Source organism: Cavia porcellus, unplaced genomic scaffold (assembly GCF_034190915.1).
Source record: "Cavia porcellus strain 051 isolate PalLab524CR breed Dunkin Hartley unplaced genomic scaffold, mCavPor4.1 scaffold_8, whole genome shotgun sequence".
Classification (NCBI taxonomy): Eukaryota; Metazoa; Chordata; class Mammalia; order Rodentia; family Caviidae; genus Cavia; species Cavia porcellus.
The window spans coordinates 84,115,240-84,138,427 of NW_026947491.1; the positions used below are offsets into that span (position 1 = coordinate 84,115,240).

Sequence of the window (23,188 nt, forward strand, 5' to 3'; positions counted from 1 at the left end):
TCTGTGAGCAGGGAGTGACATGAGGACAGATAACTGTTGGCAGTGCTGTGTCGGAGAGGGTGGAGAGACAGTTACCGGGTAAAGGGTGGGAGCCTAAAGAAGATGCCCCTGCAGACGTCCAGACATGGCGGAGATGTCCCAAGGTCCTGGCCGAGCTCTCCACTGGCCAGCCCAGTGGGCTGCTGCTGGTGAAGCAGAGGTGGTCAGCGTGCCTTTGCAGCACTGTCATTAAGGGGCAGTAGAGGACAACATCAGAGGAGCAAGAGCACCAAGGATGAGCAAAGGCCATCTGGCAGGACAGCTGCACTCTCAGGAGCAGAGAAAAGTCAGATGGCTGGAGAAGGTAGCTGAGAAGTTGCTCAAAACAGGGGGAGAAAAGCTTTCCAGACTGAGGGTGAGGATGGGTGATCTTGTTGCTGGTGGTCTTTCTGGAAGGCAGTCAAGAGCCAGGCTCCCAGCTGTTGACTCCCAGCACTGCACTCCGGAAGCAGCGGGTCTGGTAGTTTTCAGCCTGGCTCAGAATGTGAAAGCGAGAGATTTAGGTCAGAGGATGAAAACCACTGCTCAGGTGGACGGTTGGTCACCCTGGTCCAGAGGTCAACACCTGGTATCACAGTGCCCACCCGTCCCCTCCTGCCCCACTTCCTCTACTCCAGTATTAGAGACAAGAACAAGGGCAGTCCCGTCCCCCCCGCGCCTGGTGCATTTCTTTGCCGAGCTCCCCTTATTCTGTAAATGTCTGTCCTCCAGCCTAACCCGCCACTTTCTCTCCCTGTCTCTCCAAAAGTATCTGGCACCCTCCATTTCATGGGGGACTTATCGTCTCTTTGACTTTTGTTTTCTCCTGTTTTCTGTTATGCCTGAAAAGCCTTTTCCTCCCTGTGGTTAGTGACTTCTGCCAACGCTTGGTAAGAGGCTCCCCAACCCAGAGTGACTCAGCAGCCACGCAAGCAGGTCGGAGCTGGCTCCAGTTGAGGGCTGAGCACTTCTCTTCCTTTCCTGAAATTTCCTAACATTCTGCTCTGCTGGCTTGAAGGACTCCTCAGCCTTTGGGCCAAAGTCTTCCCCTTTGTGGAACCCACCTCTGTCTATATAGCCTTGTTTCCCATGGCTTACCCTCTGACAGCTTTCATTATGACTAAAACTGTTAATCATACTGGCTGGCATGTGTCGAGGTCCTGCAGTGTACCGTTCTTCTAAGCATCTGTGCATGTGCAATATCATTCAAGGTAGCCTTTCCCTCATTAATGAGCCTTTGTCACATTTGACTGCATTTAATTTAGGGTGAATTTAATCCTGTGAGGTAGGTAGTAGGGTAGCTACCCCCATTTTACAGATGGGATAACAGACATACCTAGAAGTGTGGTCGCCTGGGTCACTTAGCTCTTAGAGACCATAGTTGGATCCTTTGGTCACTAAAACACTCCTTTCTTCTCTCCCAGGTCTCTGAATACTGTAGGACAGATTTCTGCAGGTTTTTAGCCCCCAATTTAAAGAGTTCAAAAGTGCGTCCAAACGTGGTGGTGAAGCTGAGAGTCCAAGACACCTACTTGGATTGTGGAGCCCTGCAGTACCTCGAGGACCCCAGATTTACAGGGTATCGAGTGGAATCTGAGGGCGACACAGAACTGGAAGTAAAAATTCAAGTATGTTGCTTTTCCTTCCGGGGGGGAGGTAGATGCCCCCTCTTCCCACCCCTGGGCAGGAAAGGTCTGTTTCTACACATACTCTGATTTCTTCTTCTCCATTTTGTTGCTTGGCAGAAGGAAAATGACAACTTCAACATTTCCAAGAGAGACATTGAAATTACTCTCTTCCATGGGGAAAATAAGCCATTAAATTGCAGTTTTGAAAATATTACTAGAAACCAAGATCTCACCACCATCCTCTGCAAAATTACGGGCATCAAGGATGCCAACAGCATTGCTGCCTCTTCCAAGAAAGTCCGAGTAAGTCACATGACTCTGACCCGGTCCCTTCACCTGATGTTTGGTAATTCCACCGCAAACCTCCAGGCCAGGATGGAATCTTTCATGGATCTTTAGATTTTTTCACTTTAAATAAACAGAGCCGGTACTGCAAGCCCAAGCATAATTCCTCCAAAATAGCTGGCAGAATCCATCCATGTGCCGGTTTGAATGTCAAAGCATTGAACACACCATTGTGTGTGATACTAATGAGTCTTGATAGCTTTTGTTCCAGTCAGACATTTAGACTGTAGCATCTGCAAGCAGAATCTCCAGACCCATTGACAACGAGCTGTCATTCTTTGCCCAAATGCGAAGGTGACATGTTTTAGCAAAAACCCTAAACAGGCCTCCTCAGGGTGGCATTCGAGTCTGATGGGGACCAAATAACCCACAGCCATGCTTCCTTCACCATGAAGTCATCCTTCTTGTAATTCATCTTCCCCAGACATGTCCCAGGGACTCATCACTGGTGTATTTATGTCCTGCAATAAAGGTATGAGACCCCCAAGAAGGAAAGCATTAGAAGCCACCCTTTCCTAGTGTTCATGGCATATGACTTCTGAGGGCTTTATTAAAAAAAAAAGCTTTATGACCCACAATCATAAATAATTGAATAAAGAAAAAGAACATCAGATTGGAAGGCAAAAGCAAATCTGTTTGCATCCGGCTGCCCTGTGGTATAGGCACAGCTGTGTGGCCGTAGGTTTGTCGCCAGACTTCTCCAGGCCTCCCTTTATTCATCTGTATGGTAAAAGGGTATTGATCATTGTAATCACAAAAATTAAGGTCCCCCTCTTCCTCGGCAGGGCAGAGGAGCAAGTGCGAACCATCTTAGTTGTTCAGGACGTAGTTCCCGGACACCTGCACTGGGCTGGGGGTACAGTGAGGAGAGGCGGGCGCAAATGCCTGCCTTTGTGTGCAGGGCCCTGCAGTAAAGAAACGAGATAAAAAATGGGGCTGGATGGGGCCAGTGGGTACAGAGAAAATAGCGGCAGGGTCAGGAGGGTTGGTGTGGGAAGCAGTGGGTAACATGCGCAGGTTAGGGTGGCCGGTTTACCCGGTAGGCAAGGAAGTCCTGCCTGCAGAGGGGACACTGGTGTGAGGGCTCAGGGAGGTGGGAAGGAGCCTCAGGCCAGGGGCTCTAGGAAGTCCTGGGCCAAGGAACTGCAGACTGCAAAGGTCCCCAGGCACCGCCTGTGAGCGTGTTTGTGTCACACTCAAGGAGAGTGAGGCTGAGGGTTGGTGACTCGGGATCTGGCCTCTGGTGGGGCTGCAGGGGACACGGGCTGGCGATGTCAGGGGTGCCCCAGCCATGCTGCGTGATGCCTGCATAGGACAGCTCAGCTCTGAGGACGCAGCTGCACCTTCACGCTGTGTGTGTGGCCATGGAGATGGAAAGCTGGGGACAGAGTTTTTCTCTTTTCAAGTTTTACAAAGTTTTTATTGCCAAAAAAAAGAGATAAAACTGGAAAGGACCCAGAGGAATCTTCAGTCAGCATTACCAGACTGGTTTCCACCATGCTATTCGTCACTGAAAATCAGCCTGCCACGAAACACAGGTGTGGGCTCTTGGATAGAATGTAGGGAGGGAGCCTCTGCCTCTTCGTTGGTCCACACCTGCAATTTAAAGCCCCGAGGCCAAAGAGAGCCAGTGTTTACAATCCACAGGTCTAGTCCAGAACACCGTGACTGACAGATCAGGAAACTGAGGCACAGTGAACAAGCTGCCCACGGACAGAGTCCATGCATTGCCAAGGATGGGCCTGAGCTCAGACACCCTGCTTCATGCGTCCCGCCTTTTTGCATCCTGGGAACGATGACTTGGGGCAGGGGGTGGTGGCCAACTCCCTTGGGTTTAATGGTGCTCCTCGTTCCATTAGGTGAAGCTGGGAAACCTGGAGCTCTACGTAGAACAAGAGTCTGTTCCTTCCACCTGGTACTTTCTGATTGCACTTCCCGTCTTGCTGGTGATTGTCATTTTTGGTAAGTGCCCTGTGTTTAATTTTGTCAGTGAAATCATTCCCTGGGGCCTCTCGTCAGGCAGGCAGACTGACTTTCCACTTTCAGGGACTGTTTGCTTCAATTAAATATTAATGGGTGAAAACCCAAATCAAAACTTTGGGAAGGGAATGACAGGCGCATGCTGAGGGCTTTCTCAAGATTTGTTTTTTGTGAAGGGGGTTTCATTAGTGAAAGGCTGGGTAATAAAGATGGCGTCTTGGTGTTTGAGGAATAGAATCTACTTTGCTTCTCCAGTCATTTGAATTGTGATGAGAAAATACCCTTCGGCATGATTCCCTCAGAATTCATCTGGGACTGTAGATTCCCAGATCACCTTTTGCTGTCTCTGCAGCCCACCAAATACCACCTTCCCATCCCCAGCCCCGAACCCTTGCTCTTCCTGGCAGAACGCGTCTTGGGAACACTTGGGACCTTGTCCCAAGGTCTCTCTGAGCACAGAGGTCCCATGTGGTTGCCCCTGGCTGGACCTGGCACACCAATGTGTTTTGTTGGGCCACATAGCATTTTTTTACAACTTTGAGGACATTGACAAATTATGTCGTCTATGTTTTTAAAAATGTGAAAGCTTTGAGTCATTGGAGCCTAATTTTTCTATAGTTTACTAGCACTTTGTAGCAGCTCAACTTTTGAGAGAAGAAATGTCCCACCCTGGGTTTTCACTACAGTCACCACCAATCCCTGGTTTTATCACCCACCCCTTCAGCCCATCCGTGAACCTGATCCCTGCAGACATTTAGTCTGTGACCCCTCCTTCCAAGCTCATTTTCATCCTAAACCTATTTCCTTTTTATCTTCATCACTTTCTCATCCCTAAGACACAGTGCCTGACACCCACAACTCTAAGGAGGAAGAGTTATCTTGGCTCAGAGTTTGTAGAGATGATTCAGTCCACCATGGGCTGGTTCCAGAGCAGAAGAGAAACAGCCCATGGAGTGGCAGTGGGACGCAGAGAGGGATCAAGGGAGGAGGAGGGAGATAAATGCTGCCAGGCCACGCCCCCAGTGACCCACTTTCTCCAACCAGGCTTCCCCTCTTAACATCACAGCTATAGACTCTTTATTGGGCTAATCCATTGGTAAGTGTCATGCCTCCATGGGCCAATCACCTACCCAAAGCCCACTTAGGAGCACATGAGTGGGGGACTCTAGATATAAACCAGTACACTCTTCTTTGAAAAAGAGCTCTTCTTCATCAACTAATGTAGCTCTTCATATTTGTTGAGATAGCACAAGCATTGCCTTTCTAATATTTTAAGTTAGTAGGGACAGTTGTTAATGTTTTCTTTTCTCTGCCCTCTCATCCATCCATCCATCCACTCATCTCTGCCTCCATTTACCTTGTTTTTATTGAGCATCTGTTATGTTGCTGATAACTATGGGAATCTCTAGGGTAAGGTCCTTTCCCATGGGTCATTCCCAATCTGGTGGAAGAAAGTTCCATGGATATGGCTAAGTGACCTGATGAAATGCATCCACTTCTCAGAGATCTGATTTTTCTGTGTCATGGATTATTTCAAGCATTTTTAAAAATGTTCTCCCCAAGTGCCTACCCCTATCAAATGTTTGGGGTCTAAAACTGAGCTGATATTTTAATAAAATCCTGACCAATGTTAGCATCAGTGAAGAAGGTTACTGACTTCCGTGGTCCAAGTGCTGGCTGTGTTTTGAGAGTCTATTGTTACCAAGCAGCCTAACGTCCATCGTGTTTTGTTGTTGTTGGTTTGTTTTCATTTTGACTTTCATTTTGCTTTTTCGAGATAAGGTCTGTCTATGTAGTTCAGGCTCACCTGCAATTCACTATGTAGCCCAGGCTGGCCTTGAACTCATGGCAGTCCTCCTGCCTCAGTCTCCCAGGTGCTAAGATTCCACGTGTGTACCCCAATGCCCACCATCTTTGCCAAAGTGTCATGTTCATTTGGTGACTTATTAGAAACTTCCGACCTATACAAGTGGGCTAAATATCACACACCACTTTGTTTGCGTCTTCCAACTCCTGTAAAATCCTCATCCTCTCCTCACACATTCCAGGGAGGTGTGTTTCCCTAGCAGCTCATCAGTCGATCAGTCAGTCATACTATTGGTGAAAACACTAAGTGCACCTGGCCTAGGCCTGCCAGCGACAGGTCCTCCCTGTAGACTCCTCCAGGAGAAGCACAAGGCAGCCTGCCCAAGCCACTGCTGCTCAAAATGCAGCCTGGAAACCTTGTTCCCAGACGATACCCCTGGGGAAAGTGGTTCCACGGCCAAGCAAGTCCAGGAACAGCTGCTCAGCCTTCTCAGAGGTGCAGGAAGGCACCAAGGTTAGGCCTGCTGACTCCACGGCAGGGTCTAGTAAAGATTCTCCAGCACCTATCACATCTGCTGGAAGCACAGCCCTGTGATCATGCAACCTCTGTTAAAAGAGAAGAACCCTGCCAGAAGGGTAATGATCATTGACAGTTATTGGGTAGTAATTCTTTTTAAAGATTATGTTCTAATGCTTTCTGGAAGTCACTCCTTGCAATCCCCTCATCATCACAGTGAGGCTGGCTGTCTTACAGATAAGCAGCCAGGCCCAGGGATGCTACGGAATAAACCCAAAGTCACACAGCGCAGGGCCGTGGACCCAGGCAACAGCTCCATTCCGTTCAGCTCCCCGGCAGCACAGTCAGAGGTGGAGACAGAACTGATGTCCAGACAGGGCAGTTTCCTGTGTCTCGTGCGTGATGTTGCCCCATCAGAGCTCTGCGAGCCTGGCTCGTGACACCAGCTGTGGATCGGTGGTTTCTTTCTGCACACAATCACTTTATTTCTCCAGGGTTGTTTAGAAACATTGAAAAAGAATGGAACAATGTAAGTGGCCTGTGGCAGGAGGGACACTTGGCTTGTTTCATTACGTTTCAGTCAACTGGGATCTTTGGTTACAGGTGAAGTTTATTTGATTAAGTTTTCACTTTAAGATGAGTGGGTTTTGTTTTTGCTTTTTTCGTCTCTGTTGCATCTCAGCATCCTCTTCTTTGAATGGCCCTCAATGGGAAAAGTTCCTTTGATTGTATCTAGCTCTTCCATACTGTTTCCTCTCTTCTTTTCTCTTTCTTTCCTTCCTCCCTTCCTTCCTTCCTTTCTCCCTCCTTTCCCTCTTTCCTTTCTTTCCACATTGCTGTGCTGAGGACTGAATCCATAGGCATCGTACCACTGTTAATTATAATCCCAGCCCTCTTTACTTTCTATTTGAAACTAGGATCTTGCCACATGGCCCGGGCCGGCCTTAAACATTCAGTGTTTGTGCCTCAGCCTCCCTAGTAAGTGGGACTACAGGCACCCACCATACAGCCCAATTTAAGTGCCATTTTCTGTTTCATTCTCTCTGGATCTCGCTCTCCCTCTCTCTACCTCTATTTCTCTTCCCTGTTTTCAGTTTTTACACTAACACATCGATCTGATGCCACATCTCTGTCTCCCTAGCGGCTGTGGGGGTGACCAGGCAGAAATCAAAGGAGCTGAGTCGCAAACAGAGCCAACAGCTGGAACTCTTGGAAAGCGAACTCCGGAAGGAGATACGTGACGGTAGGCTCCGGAATTGTATTTGTAGACAAACAAGGCTATTTTACTTTTATTTTAATTTTTACTCTAACATGGCGATGGCTCTGGTAATGAGAGATGTTTGCAAAGTAGAGGACAACTGAACAGCAGGGTCTAGGCCTGGCTTTGTGTTTTATTTCAGCTTTATTCTGCAGCCAACCAAGTAATTATCTATTGTTTCTTCTTTAATGAAAACCAAGGTCATACTCCATGTTAGACAAAACAGCAGAAGATCTTATCCATTGTTTGTGGAGTTAAAATATTGCTCTTGGGATTCTGTTTTACAGGCTTTGCTGAGCTGCAGATGGATAAATTGGATGTGGTTGATAGTTTTGGAACTGTTCCCTTCCTTGACTACAAACATTTTGCTCTGAGAACTTTCTTCCCCGAGGTAAAAGAGCATTGATCATATTCCTAAGGTTGAGTCTTGAATAATAATGAAGGTATTTTCTTCCGAGGCAGCTGTAGATAATACACTTGGTTCAACTTACTGGCTTAAATTTAAGCAGAGCAGGGAGAAGGATAGCTATTAATTGCATTGATTAGGGTATAAAACAGTGATGGGTCACTGGTGATTTCTCTTTGTCTTACAGCAAAAACCTAAGGGGGGGTGGAAGTTCAGAGTGATGATTTTTGCTTTATTTTATGACCAGTTTAAAACTGAATTTGCAGCTGGGAAGTGAACTAATTCATTTAAAAATCAATAAATCGTGGGCTGACCAATTTGTTGTATTTATCTGCCTAACTTCGATTGAAGCTACTAGATTATTCACTATTATTTCTCAATTGGAAATGAAAAGCCCGAGCAGCAAAGGGTAGGGAAGCCAACATGTCTGTCATGTCAGTTTGAAACAGGCATTTTTAGCGATGCAGAGTTTTTATGTTTCTCTTTGGTAGGTTTTTTTTAGCTGGTCAGTTTTGGATCATTCTCATTAATTAGAAATAGCTGCATGAGATGATCAGTTAATTGCTTTAGAACTCCAAGGAGGAGTCTAGCCCTTTGGGTTCTCGTCTCGCCTCTATCCTGACACCTCCATTTCTTCAACCACTCACTCAGCCTTCTTCATTTACCCTCCCAAGCCTTTGGTGAGGGCCCTCATGCATCCTCTGCATCATCATCTACACATCAGGACCCCTCAGCTCCATCATGGTGGGTTTTGACTGTTTTGGTCTGGAACTGGTGTCTACCTGGAGACCCAATCTCTAGCACCCATCAACTCCAATGATCATACTTAAATCTAGACGTCCAAACAAAGCTAGAAATCTCTGAGGGCTGGAGGACAGTTTGCAGCACCTTATCAGAAGCCCCTCAGCTGTAGTTGGCCAGATGCCTACAGTTCAGAAACCCAGACACAAATGCTAAGCAATTTCCAGCTTCTCTATAATTCTAGAAGTGGACACCATGATCTACGATGCTGTGTCTGGAGGTTGGGATAGCTCCATAAAACACCCTCCATATTTTGGGGGCCACGCTTTAGTACTATAAATCAAGAAGGCTATAAGTAAGACTTCAACTGTTTGTACTGTTTTTTAACTTATCCTTCATGGGCACCAGGCACCAGATTGGCCTTTTCTGCCTCATCCATTTCCATGGCAGCAGCCCACCTGCGGAAGCTGGGGGTCAATTCCCTGACTCAGGGGACTGCACAGGGCCTCAATAAAGGTCCACCCTGAGTTCTTACCTCCCAACTCTGAATCTTCATTAAGAATTTAATAGCAATAAAATCTCAGAGATTTCGCCCATCCACATGAGTACTGTGTGGGCTTTTCCAGTTAATGATCGTCCTTGGGTGCTGAATACAGTAATCTGGCCTGAGAAAGAAATTTTCCTGTCTTCTAAACTCAGTAATCAAGAGCAAGACAGAGCAATGAGTGTCCAAGGATCTGAGAAATCATAACCAAACAAAACGCAATGCCAGGAACAATGCTGCATTATTTGGGGGGAAGAGAGCTGAACTGATTTAACTCAGTATTTTATACGATCATGAAAGAGAAAGCCATAAAAATTGAAGTCCAAAAGGGTCATTAAAGGAGTGGATCCAGGAAAACCAAGCATCAATTTGTCAGAACTCAATCAAGAAAACCTGAGTTAAAATGGAACGTGTAATAGTTAAGAGACAGAACAGCGGCCAGTGCCCTCTGAAATGTGCCTCGGGCTGCACATAGGTCCTCTTATTAATTAGGCCCTGCACCCACTGATCTGGAGCCAGATCTTTGAAGCCTGGAGGTTGGGTGCTGGAGGGAGGACTTGACCCGAGTGAGAAGCAAAGCCTGGAGGAAACTGCAGGTTCCAGCAGGGGCCAGTGATCCCCGTTCCCTGGCTCTGCCTGTGGGTTTTGGTTTCTAAAGCTTTGCTCTTTATTACATTTGCTCATCTTCATTTTGTTGAAAACAGGAAAAGACATAAGGGTAAGTGGAGAAACTCACGTCTCAGAAGAGGGAAATATTAATGAAGGAAAAATGAGCCCTACAGAGTCAGGGTGTTCCCTTATTTGGGGTTGAGAATCAACCTGATTAATCTGCCCATTGATGTGGGATTGATTTCACAGGAGAATGTTAGTGACCAAAACAAATCCAGGGTCTTTTTTTGTGTGTGTGCTTTTTTCTAGAGAAAAAAGCATGACCAAAATAATTTGAAGTCTTCGGCTTGGGTTAACAGATTTGAAACTATGCAAAAGATTCCCTGCAAAAGAAATTTACTTTACTGAGATGTAAAATTGATCCAAAGTCTCAATCCCAGAGAGAGAGAGAGAAAGAGAGAGACCTAAATGTTTATTCAATTGATTTACTTAAAGTGTTACTCAGTATGTTTTTAAATTTTAATCACTAATTCCAATAAGATTTATGATACGTTTTTGTTGTTGTTGTTGTTTGAGACAAAGTCTTACTATGTAACCTAGGCTACCTTGAACTCACTGTGTATCCCAGGCTGGCTTTGAATTTATAGCAATCCACCAGGCTCAGCCTTCTGAATGCTAGGGTTATAAATTCACATTGCCACACCTAAGTACATGGTAAATGGTAAACACTTTTACTAACTCATGTTTCAGAATTTATGCTTAGGAACTACATAGCATAATATATAAAGTATTTTTCAAAACCAGCAGGGTAACAGCACTGTGAGGTACTTTGCCATAAATTAGGGATGGAAGGAATAATACTAATGGATGTAGCACATTCCGACTATTGGCTTGATCATTTCATGTTCACTCTGAGCTTATGAGATGGGATCCATTGTTGTACCCATTTTACAGATGAGAGAAATCAGACACAGGGATTAAATAACTTGTCTAAAATCCTGTGACCCCAAGTAGCCTGCCTCCAGATTCAGTCCTTTTAACCACTCCATTCTGTTCCTTGTGTAACTCTGGGGACAACAGATGCTCCATGGCTGAGCACAGTTCAAACTTGTCAATATAATTTAGTATTTATCCTTAGGAGCTAAGAAGTGGTCTGATATTTGCATAATCCTCCACCACTGCTTCTCTAACTTTTGATTCTACTCTCTTCAAGTGTGAGATGATACCTTTGTCTACCAAAGTGGGACTAGTGCGCAGTGGAACTTATTCTTAGAATACTTTGGGGCTTCTTGAGAGCCTAAGAACTGTTTATCACATCTTAGAGGGTGTGGAGGAGGAACCCACCCCGGGGCTCTTCAGATTAGCACAGTGTCTCTACTTTATTAAAACAGACGCGGGTATTATAACACAAATACACTGTTCATTTCCTTTGGATGTTATGAATAATAAAAATGTCTCCTTCCTCTCAGTCAGGTGGCTTCACACACATCTTCACCGAAGACATGCACGTAAGTGTCCAAGTTTCCATTTTTAGCCCAGAGACGGCCTGATTTGCGTAGTGTTATCATTGTCATTATCATCTCCATTATTATTGCTTTGAATTTTTATTGTGGGTTTTTGGGCTCATGAATTCAATATTAAAATAATTTATTGTTTTGGAAAACCCACTGTGGACCTGCTTTCTAACTTGGAGCTTATATTATATTATATTATTATTGTTCTGTTGTTGCTGTCTCAGAACAGAGATGCTGAGGACAAGAACGAGAGCCTCACAGCTCTGGATGCCCTCATCTGTAATAAAAGTTTCCTGGTCACCGTCATCCACACCCTGGAAAAGCAGAAGAACTTCTCAGTAAAGGACAGGTATCGGTCACTTGGTTTTTAATTTAATTTATAGTTAATGAATCATTTCTTTATTTATTGTCATGGTACTAGAACCTGAACCCGGGACCCTGGCACTGAGCTACATCCTGACCCCTGTTTTAACTTTTTTTTTAAATTTTGAGACAGTGTTTTATTAAAGCCAGGCTCGATTTCAAGATCCTCCTTCCTCAGCCTCCCAGAATGCTGGGATGATGGGTGTCTGCCACTGTACCCAGCTTTCTAGAGCATTTGATTGGGTGTTTACCTAGCCACAATATCTCCGTTTCACCCAACGCAGCTATTTAGAAGATACACATGTATGCAATTGCCCCCTCCAAAATCCTAAAAAAAAAAACCCCAAAAACCTACACCAAGAAAAAACATTCTTAGTTAAAAAAAAAAAAAAAAAAGCAGAAGTGTTATTTTTAATTTTAAAAACACCCTGAGAGTTTTGGAAAGACTCACTTCTTGTTACCACTTCAGTGGAAGTGCTGAAAATGGTGCACTGGGGTGAACGGTGGCGGTGGTTGTGTGACTCAGGGTAGAAGTGGTCAGAAACCGCAACATTAAAAACACCCAGAAGAAGCCCCTGCGGACTCCGCTGCTCCCCCAGCGCGTGTCCGTGAGAACCACCCCAGGTGTCCAGCCCAGGCTGCGGCCAGACGCTCACGGAGGTTCTGTTTGGAAACAGGTGTCTGTTTGCCTCCTTCCTGACCATCGCCCTGCAGACCAAGCTGGTCTACCTGACCAGCATCCTGGAGGTGCTGACCAGGGACCTGATGGAGCAGTCCAGCAACCTGCAGCCCAAACTCATGCTTCGGCGCACGGAGTCGGTGGTGGAGAAGCTGCTCACCAACTGGATGTCTGTCTGCCTTTCCGGTTTCCTTCGGGTGAGTGTCCCAGCCCTGGGCAGTGTCCGAGATAAGATGCTGATGTCTCTTCCAGGCCGAGTCCTGTATATTCTATGACGTCGGCACCGAACCACATTTAAACCTGGTTCTTACTGGGCATAGCGAATATTTTAAAAAACTACTTTTGCTGTAATTGGCCTATGCGAGTGTCGTTAACTTATGGTTTCCTGTGATAGGCCATTGCCAGTGAACCCACCCCCCTCATCCTTTTTTTTTTTTTTTTTTTTTTTTTTCTGTATCAGGAATCAAACTCAGGACCTCATGCTTGTCAGGCAGGTGCTTATGCCAGTGAACTATATCCTCAGCCCCCTACCTCCTCATCCTTCACAGTAATTCATACCCAGACCCTTATTGGCCCATTGAAGAAAATCTACTGAGACAAGGGAATACTTCAAAAACTAAGAGAAGAAATTGTGTTCTGATTTCCAGAAACATTCCGAAATACCCATTTCCTACTGACAGGCTGTCAGCTAATGATAGTCACCTCTTGCCAGCCATTCTATACCAAAGCAAGTCCCCAGAGCACTTTCTGCCCCCAGAATTGCCTTTTTGGAGTGACTGTGTGAACTGATGGTATGAACTGGATTTTAAAGCCTTTTTGAAGGGAAATGTTACAGATGCCAGGCCAGTGGGCTTTGGAGCCCACTGCCTGGCCCAAATCTAGACTTCCCAATTTCCTTGGTTGTATAACCCATAGAATGGAAAAAAGAACATTTTAAGACTATTTTGAAGGCCAGATGAGAAGATGCAATTGCTTAGCTCTGAGTAAGCACGCCATAAATGTTGGCTATTATGGTTATAAAATATTAATATGAAAACCAGGGTGTTCTCTTGGACTCAATCTTTGCTGGGCTCTCAGAGGCCCCCAGTACAGAAGGTTCTTATCCTTCTTTAATTTCACAAGGCATCCAGATCCCAGCAAAACTGCATAATTGTGTATTTGCAGCTAGTTTCAAAATCTAATTAAACTCTGAATAAGATGCACTGCTATGCCACAGGTTTTAACAGTGCTACTTAAGTTGAGATCCAAAAGCAGCACTTTAAATAGACTGTGCTTGGTTTAATGTTTAATGCAATCTTACAAGTAGTTGCACAACAATTTTTTAGAAATTTTTTTACTGACTCCTTCCTCTCCCAAGGCAATGCCTGCTTATTAAGATTAATGAAATCTGCCTCCTTTTCTGTTTACATGGTATAAATCATCACACGCTTGGGGCAGTGTCGAGTGGGTAGTTCTGGGGTGAACATATTGTGCTGCCCACTGTGGTCACTACAGCCCCAACTGTTTCTGAACCAGGGTAGTGGGACTCCCACCCTGATCCTGCCCCCCAGAGCCCTGCTGAATTAGAAACTGCAGTGAACTCTCTATTTCTTTCCACATGCCCCTGTAAGGACTTCTGTGTTTGAGATCCCCTAAGACAGCAGAAAGAGCATTGGACTAGTTTTGTTAGACGCAGCAAGCATGGGCTCTGGGATCTTTTCTGCCCAGCTGCGTGTCTGGGCAAGGCTTTTCCCATCTGGACACTGGTTTTCCGTCCACTGCATGAAGCGACTGGTCATAGGTTTGAGATTCTCCTCCAGCTCTTTCTCCCAGGATCTTCTGATTGTCACTCTGAGCTCTCAAGAGCGGCTCTCAGGCATGAAAAGGGTGAGGCATTGAGAAGATCTGGGCACCAAGCCCAGCAGTCCCCTTGAGCAAGGGATTCTGGGTCAACGTTTCTCAGTGCTGATTCAAGAGCATGTGGAGCACTCCGGTGGCGAGGCACAGCGCGGCGCCCAGGAGGAAGTGGCACATAGCCAGCCTGAGATACTTTCACTTTCAGTGGAATAATTCCCACTGGTGCAGAGGCCCAGAGGCCCCTAAACAGGTGTCCCTGGGGAGTACGGGACACTGACTATCCCGGTCCCCCTGCCTTGTTCTGCTGACCCTTAGTGGGAAGCGCTCACATCCGGGTAACCTGGTCTTCCAAGGTTCCCAGCAGGCTGGGGAAGAATACTTAGTAACTGCCACCCATAGGGGCTGCCATTTATTGGGTGTGGTAGACATTATGCTAAGAGCTGTGTTCACTTTTCCTCTTTCAACCCCCTTGACAGTCCTGTGAGGTCAGTCCCTTTCTGATCACTGTGCATCTGGGGAAGGTGGGGCACACAGAAAGAGGGGACTCTGCCCCAGTGCTGTGGCCCATGTGGACAGTGCCCAGGCACAGGAGCCCTTACCACCCCTCTGCATGTTCAGAAGATAGAGTCAGTGCTGGTCTGTGAACACCTAAGCTCAGCCCCAAGGGGCCAGTATTCTGTTCCCTGTAATTCTCACCTAAACCTTGTGCATAGTGGTCACAAAGAAACCTCATAATCCTGGGGGCTGCCTAAGTTGGTCAGTGAGAATCCCCCTGGAAGGCTTTATAGGTATGGGTACCCAGGCCTCCTCTCCAGGATCCCACATGGGTGGGTCTATGGGAGGGCCCAGTGGGATCCAGGGATCTGAATTCTTGAGAAGCAACGAAGGGTTTCTGATGATGATTAGCCAGAGTTAGAACCAGGGGTGTGGACAACGGTGTAGGACCAGGCATTACCAGCTCAGTCTGTCTATGCTCTGGAGAATTCCCGGCTAGTGGCCCCTGGAGTCTGGAGCTCTCCCCAGGAAAGCCCCTCTGGCCCCCAATCCCTCCTCTGTGGCCCACGCACAAGGAAGCTCAGCCATGTCTCTGATCTGTGCTGGAGGAAGAGAAAAGGAGGGCCTTAGGTTTGTGGTCAGGACTTTACTGAAGCAGGTCGGGGAAAGAGCAGAGTGTGGACGGTATGTAAACAAGTACCAGAAGTTTCCAATGAGAATCAAATGTCATGTACTGGTCCTACGAGCTTCCCTATTTGGGAAAATTCTGAACATCCCCTTCAGTCCTGAGTTGAAAGGAGACAGAGGGAGATTGCTCATGAACTGGGAGATGAAGGGAGCCCAGAGGCAGGGGACAGGGCAAGAGGGAGGGGTCACAAAGGGCAAGAGGGAGCTCAGAGTCCAAGAGGGCAAATGTGCTTGTGGGAAGTGCAAAAGGTAGGCCAGGTCAGGGCTGGATGCCAGGAAACTAAAAAGAGCTCCGGTAAATTTGCCTGATCAAGGGAAAGCAGGTGAGAGCGACAGCAGACTCTCCTTTGAAAGCTGAGCGCACTGGCTGTAAGCTTGACTTTGTAAACCGGGCTTCAAGCCCGAGCCACGCGGCTGCCTTTCATCCTCACTGAGGCACTGTGACTTCCTGGCCCCCAGCCCCATGTATTGGCCTAACGTCCTGGATCACAGAAGGCCGGCGATGTTGCGCATCCTGTCAAGTTGACCTGGGCACATGCCTGGGAGGAAGCAGAATGCACACCCTCCCGCTGGAGCTGCTCGGAGTCCTTTGCACCAGGTAGCGGCTGCAGATTGGAGGCACTTCGGCAACAGCAGAGGAGGTGGTCCCTGTCCAGGAAAAGTGCCCACGGCAGAGATGTGGAATCGATGGGTCTGATGCTGGGCAGAACCTCGGAGGGTGTGGAGCCGTCTACAGTGCCCCAGATTAGATGCATCTGGGCAGGAGGTGTCTGTGTAAGATGAAGGACAGGCCTGGACTACCCTGAGGTCGATTCTCTTAGGAAAAATCTGTTGACACCAAAAAACATCTTCTTTAGTAAATGGATAAAATGTTTTTCCATTCATCCTTGTTGCCAAGGCTGATGTGCATTTTTAAAACTGGCATTTATTTGGGGTTTTTAAGTGACTAAACTCTTAAACAAAGGTTAACTCTCCACATACACTCACTGGTCCTTAGGGTACCAGCCCACAGGGGGAGCCTCAGTCCACTGCATAGCAGCGCAAGCGTGAAATAGTGCACGGGGCGGGGTGCTGCGGATGTGTGCGCGCATGCGCCGCAGATTTGTGCGCGCATGCGCAGCCGGCCCAGAGAAGGCTGGCCTGTTGGGTTTTGCGCCCAGTTCCTAGCGGAGCGATAACTACAATCTTTCCTTGGGAATTTCTTGTTGACTGTTAGAAAACACTGCCTCCTGTCTCCTGTCATGCTGCCATAAATGGAAACTTAATTCTTTGGAAAGTACAGTGGGTTCTGGGGGAAGCTGACTGTTTTTGGCATCTTTTCCAAGGAGACTGTCGGAGAGCCTTTCTACTTGCTGGTGACGACTCTGAACCAGAAAATCAACAAGGGGCCGGTGGACGTGATCTCCTGCAAAGCGCTGTACACCCTGAACGAGGACTGGCTGCTGTGGCAGGTTCCCGAATTCAACACTGTGGTACGTGCGCCATAAAGCACCCCATCCAGACTCTTCCCCCAAAATGCGGCCTTAGAAGCTGGGTGGGGTTAGAGCGGGGGGTCACTTCACATGAAGCCACATCCCTCTGCTTCGGTTCCGCTGTCCACTCAGAGGCCTCCTACGTTTAGTTAATTAAAAGCAATAGTTGATAAAATATTAACACGCGCTCGCGTAATAGGTTTTAATTACTTGGATTGGGGGAGAAAGCATTGTAATGATGCCTGAGGTACTCATCAATTTCCAAAGATTTTAATATCAGGATTGCTTATAGCTTTCAGCATCGTCAAAGGAAATGCAAAGTACTCCCTATTCAGCACTTATAATTGCAATCAGAATTTCTCAAATGGCTCTGCTCTGGGAAGACAATGTGTGAAGATATATTTCAACCAAATTGAGGCCGTCTTATTTTAGAATGATAACACAAGACAAATTCCACCGCGTTCCCCATGCAACAAGACGCCCTTACTTTATTTTCATGGATTAGTTACAAATGTTTAGTGTCATGCACTTAATGTACTGTGATCTCATAGATATTTTTAGAGGAACACTGTAAATCACTACAGGAAGATGACTGCCTGGCTTCTGGAGGGTTTCACAATTGGAGAACTTCCTTTTAACCCATTCCCACTCCACCCACCTGCTACCTTCCCTGAATAAAGAGACACCAATTTAGGGCAGAGTCAGGAATTTCAGAGGGAGCCCTGCATGGAGAGTACTGTATCTCCAGAATTACGAGTTTTCTAAGCTTTTCTGTTAATATAGACTTGGGTGGGAAGTGGCTGTGTTTTGATTTGATCTTAAGCTTTATGGAGACTCTGAGCTTCTTTACCATCTCATTAGTGGAGAGCGGGGAGAAAATTACCATGGGGTTTGGGTATTGCTCACCGAGGAGCTGAGAGTCCTGTGGCTTCGATCTGGACAAGAGGCTTGCAGCGTCATCTTGGAAGAATTCCCTACCTAATTGGAGAAGGCACCACATTGCTGTGGCCCGTGGTCTGGCTGTGTCATCTGCTGGGAGAAGACTCCGCAGATGAGCTGTTTCCAGTTCTAGATTCTCAGTGTAGCTCATCATCCACTGACAGTGCCGCTGTCTGAGAGGCGCGAAGCTGCGCTGACAGACATTTCTCCATCAGCACCTGAGAGGCAGGTGCTGCATTCACCCGTTGTTAGACATCAATTGCTAAGTAGCGTCATGGAGGTTCTGCTTCAGCGAGCCTGGGCCTGAAATGTGCATTTTTAACATGCTCCTTGTGCTATGATGCTAGCTGAGGGCCATCGGTACATGAGTTTAAAGCCCAAGCTATGGATCGGGGTGGGGCTTGAATCCCACCTCTGCCACTGGCAAGCTGTGTGACACCAGGCAAGTCTCTGAACCTTTCTGTGCCTCGGTCTCCTCATGTTTAAAATGAAGCTGACGATTATCGAACCTGCCCATCTCACAGGGTATGGTGAGGATTAAAAGACTTGATATTATATAAAGCACTTAGACCCTCACCTGGCACATGAGTACCATGTAAAGTTTATTCATGGCACATTAGTTAAAAATGCACCCATGAGTAGATGTACCAGTGCTGGGGGCCTTCCCCTGGGGCTGATGCAATCAGATCTCTAGGGACAGAGCCCAGCCACTGAAGCATTTATTAATCTTTTCAGATAATTCTGATGCACATCCAGCTCAGAGAACTCTGCTGGTTGTCTTGGAGAGCAAAAGCTAGTTTTACATTCAGGGTTGAAGTTAGCGCCACCCCCCTCCCACCGCCCCAATCTTTGCTTTGTCTGCAAACCCAGGCACTTGGTCCTTACCTAGATGTCTGGGTTTTTACTTTGAGGCATTTCAGAAGCTCTGAACCTCCGTGACGTGGCTGCGGATATAGTTCGTGGCCACTAAATTTGTGGTGACACTGAATTGCTGTTGTATTAGAATTATGGGTGGGGCCTTGAAGAGTTAATCAGGTCACAGGCTCTGCCCTTTCACAGGGATTGATATGTGGCCCTTCCGAGGAAGCAGGTTTCATAAACAGGGGCTTCCCGTGTCCTCCTGTGTGGCCCTCACCCAAGCCAGGAGCTGCCAGTGCCGTGCTCTTGGGCCCCCAGACCTAGAGCTACATCAGGCACTTTCCCTTCATAAATCACACATCCTCAGGTGAGGCTGGTATTTTGTTATAACAACAGAAAACAGACTAACCCAGTCCCCGGTGAGAAGTGTTTGCAGATGAATGTAGGTCAGGGAAATCCAGCAGCCTTTCAGTTTCATGAAAACATTGAACCCAGACAGGAAGGAAAGGGAAGGAAGTGGAATTGGGGAAAGACGTCGGATGCCCTGAAGCAACTTTTGAGGGCTGGGTCCTGTTTGATGCTTCACATCTGAGCGCTTTTTTCCTCCCTTTCATTGAGGAACATTATTTCACAGTCAATTAAGACCATGTGTTTCTCATTTGTTAGCACTCAGCTCATCATCAAAATGTTACTTGATGTTGAAGAAATTCATGTCAACTCTTGAAATTTTTTTCTTCCCCTTTTATAGCCCCCGGGGAAAAGGGAAATGGAAAATCAAACCTACACGTCTTCCTTTGCAAATCCGGATTTGCCGGTGGATAAAGTCAAGGCTGCCAGAGGGGCGGGCCGCGCGTTTCTAGGGCCCTCGCCTTTGAGACTGATTTTGAATGCTTTTTATTGGACCTGTCGCAGCCTCCCTTTCACGGTGGGCGACTGTACTAGGAGCTGGAGAGAAGGCACAAGATCCTGTCTAAGCCTGTGTGACAAAATGTTAGCAGAGGTCAATATAAAAAATTTAAGCTTTTTCATTTCCTTTCAGGCCAAGTTCTGCAGCCTGAGCCATTGCATTTCTTATTTTCTCCTGTCCTCGCTGCCCTCCCTCTCTGTCCCAAGCGTCTCCCTCTGGCCCCCTCCCAGGCTGCTGTACACCCAGTGGTTTTAGAATCTTGCTTTGCTAAATGTGCCTGGGGTTGTTTGTGTAATTGAAAACACAGGTATGATGAACAAACTTGATGGGGTGTGTGTGTGTCTAAATTCTTTAAAGGAAAAGAAAGTCAGAAAAAAATCTAGAGCAGCCACAGGAGCAACTTGAAATGACAGACCCTGGTCCCTGGTGGCAGGGACACTTTGGAGAAAAGGCCCCCGACTCCTGTTGGGCTATAACAGCTCAAGTAACAACCTGAAAGTTAGGGTCACACCTGTAAGATTAGGACCTGTGCTCCTGGGGTGTGTGGGGGGCTGTCCTTCAGAACAGAAAGACACACTGCCAGTTTCTGCAGCTTGAAATCACTAAACTAACAAATGGGCCCTGGAAGTCAGGCTTTGTTCCTTGCATCTCAATCTAAGCAAAGTCTGATGAGACCCCTCGTCTTCTGCTTGGAAGCGGCCGGTCACTCAGCTCCCCAGGCTGGTGGTATTCAGCAAAGCTGAGCACCCTAGTATTAGCCTCCCTCACAGGAGGCCGTGTCTACCCCCAGAACCCTAGATTCCTTCAGAACCCGAGGATTCCGATTTGACAGCCAGGCAAGGACTGAGCTGTTCACTGCTGTTTTTCCCAGGCTAGACGGGGTGATGGTGCACACCAGGCTGTCTCCCGCCTGGACCCTGTGTCCAGAGCAGGGTTTCGGGGCAGAGGAAGGTTTGGAGGAGCTGAGGAAGGCCTGAGAAGCTCAGCTCCAAAAAGGGGGGCCCATGAGAGGAAGAACATGTTCAAGAGGAGATGAGAAAAACCAATAACTCGTAGCAGACGTGCTGAATTAGCAAGAGGACTTTGACTCGTAATCAAAGTTAAGCGAGAAATGCCTTTTTGAACTCTTAAACCCAGGAAATGAGCTTGCCAATCTGCTGTACTGGAGAGATAGTATCTTGGCACCCTGGGAAACAGTGTTCCGACAAACACATTATTGCACTCATTCTCATATCTGTGAGAAAGTCTTTAAGATTATTAGAAATTCTCGAGAAGGCACAGGGACCTGCCTGCAGAAAGTGTAATGCGTCCGTTATGATTTATTGAAGGTTTTATGCCAGCCCCCACCAGGCTGGCCTTTTCCCCAGCGGTTGCCATTTGGGGACAATCATGTTTAATAAAATATTTCATATATAACACGGCGCTGGCCAGCCATCCCTCGGAAGAGTTTCTCATCCAGTTGCTTCTCGGTGGTGTGCGCCTCACCTCTGCCCACCTCTGCTTACCTCTTCCCAGTGTCCCCAAGTCCTGTGATGCATTTAGTTGGTCCTTGCAGAAGACCCATTATCCTCATAATTAAACAACCCACTGTCCCGATTAAGTCATTCTCTGTTACTTCAATTACATCGCATTGTTCATTAAACCCTGATGTTCGTACTTTGGCGGTCTTGTTTTTAATACTCCAAGCATTTGTGGAGAAACAGTGGAGTTAATTAACAATTCTTGAGCTTTTTTTTTTTTTCTTTCTATCATAGTGCAAATCATTTCCATTATGACTTGCAATAATACCGAAACCATTACTAACTTCATGGGTAGTGTTCGGAGCTTCCTGATCAAAGAGAAACCATTTTTTATAATCACGTTAGGTAAGTCATTCCCTAAGTTGATGGCAAGCTGTGGAAAATGAAAAATTAGCTTTAAATGAGTGCTTTAAATGGCTTTCCCCTTCATGTTCTTTCTTTTCACGTCTGTAATCTTGGAATTAGAAAATAATTTAGTCATCAGAGTACAAAAGTATTTAATTTGCTTCTCTATGGCTCAAATGTGATTCTCTTATTTCATTGTTAGAATCCCTGTTTATACTTTTCAGAGAATGGTAATTTTCATTGCAAATCATGGCAAAGATAAAAACCATTTTCTTGATTTGTCTTCTTGCTGTTGTCCAAGAACCTTCTACCTAGAAGTACTGTTATCTACGGCAGAGATCAGCAAACTCTATATGGGCCAATTGTGGCCCCCCTGACTATTTTTATAAATAAAGTTTTATTGGAACGCAGCCAACCACATTCATTTCCTGGTTACTTATGGCTGCTTTCCTGCCACCTTGGCAGAGTAAATACTGGTGACAGAGAATACCTGAGCCTTCCATATGCACTGTCTGGCCCTTTCCAGAAAGTTTGCCAGCCCTTCTTGAAACTAGGGCTTGATGTAATAGAGAAAAAGAACTGGCATCCTCCCCCTCACCAACCCAAAAAGACGTGGCCTCTTTCTTTTCTGTCTGGACACAGTAGTGGAAAGGCTTCATCGCTCTCCGCAGATCTGGAACTCCTGGGGCTCTTTGCAAAAACAAACAAACACACAAAACCACTGAAAATATTGAAATCAACTCTTTTTTGACCTACTTTAGAAGTGAGCTCTGCTCCCTTCCTTCTAGGACAGACAACTGCAAGCTGTGTAGAAACACTGGTGAAGTTTCTGGTTTGGCTCAGCAGCTTTGGTTTCCATGATGGAAAAGGCTCCCCTTCCCGCACTGTGCTGTGAGAAGAGCAGAATCTCTCGATCCGATCTGGGAAGTTTGGGGGCTGCCCATGTTGGGTTAGGGGTCACTGAAGCAGGAACGAAGGGAAGGGAGGCAGAGTTCTGGAGTGACAGGGAGAACTCCCAGGCCAATGAGTCCAGCTTGAAAACACTTGGAAGCTTTGCTAAGTTTGGTGTAAGAGCCAGCCTTTCCCCTTGACTTTGTTTGGCCCCAAAATGAAATTAGAAATATATTTGATAGGTTGTATTTAATGAAAGCAATTATTGCTCTAAGGCCTTTTGTGACAAGGTCAGTAATAAATTCTTCTGCAGAAACTTTCTAGGTGTCCTAAGGTGCTCCAGCTAGGAGGTAGCCACCTCCTGCCATTCTGAGCCAAGACATAGATAGGAGGAGGCTGGACACCCTCCCCCTGGGAAACTGGGTCGTCCTCCCACCCCTCCAGCCTTACCTGCTCTGCTCAATTCCAGAAGTTGTCACATCTTGCAAAGAGATCCTGGGGACAGCCATGGTGGTGGGGTGGGGGATGTGACTGCAGGGCCAGAGCAGGGCTGAAGAGGCCAGTGGTTAGCGGTGTGACCCTGGACACGTCTCCCAGCCTCTGGCAACCTGTTCCTCGCCTGTGAACGGTGAGTGATGAACCCACCCTTGAACATCACATCCATGCCTTGCCTGCTGCAGAGGAAGTGCTCATTCTTCATCGCAGATTTTCTTGACAGAGCTGTTTTTCTTGTCACCTGTAAGGTCCACTAAGCAGAAAGTGTCCCTTCTGCGTTGGCTTTGGTTGATTATTGATGATGGGTGACATGGAGTAGGGTTGGTTGGCTGATG

General features: G+C 46.8%; 1 protein-coding gene across 3 annotated transcripts in view; it reads left to right on the top strand.

Annotated features, from left to right (window-relative positions):
• The window catches only part of Plxnc1 (plexin C1), a 140,441-nt gene that overhangs the window by 86,065 nt on the left and 31,188 nt on the right, over positions 1-23,188 (top strand). For all 3 annotated transcript variants that reach the window (XM_003476281.5, XM_063255304.1, XM_063255305.1), the window contains exons 13-21: positions 1,443-1,646; positions 1,764-1,949; positions 3,851-3,953; positions 7,436-7,537; positions 7,840-7,943; positions 11,322-11,360; positions 11,591-11,715; positions 12,407-12,605; positions 16,752-16,898. In XM_003476281.5, the coding sequence (XP_003476329.1) occupies positions 1,443-1,646; positions 1,764-1,949; positions 3,851-3,953; positions 7,436-7,537; positions 7,840-7,943; positions 11,322-11,360; positions 11,591-11,715; positions 12,407-12,605; positions 16,752-16,898 (1,209 nt within the window). The remainder of the gene's footprint in view (positions 1-1,442; positions 1,647-1,763; positions 1,950-3,850; positions 3,954-7,435; positions 7,538-7,839; positions 7,944-11,321; positions 11,361-11,590; positions 11,716-12,406; positions 12,606-16,751; positions 16,899-23,188) is intronic.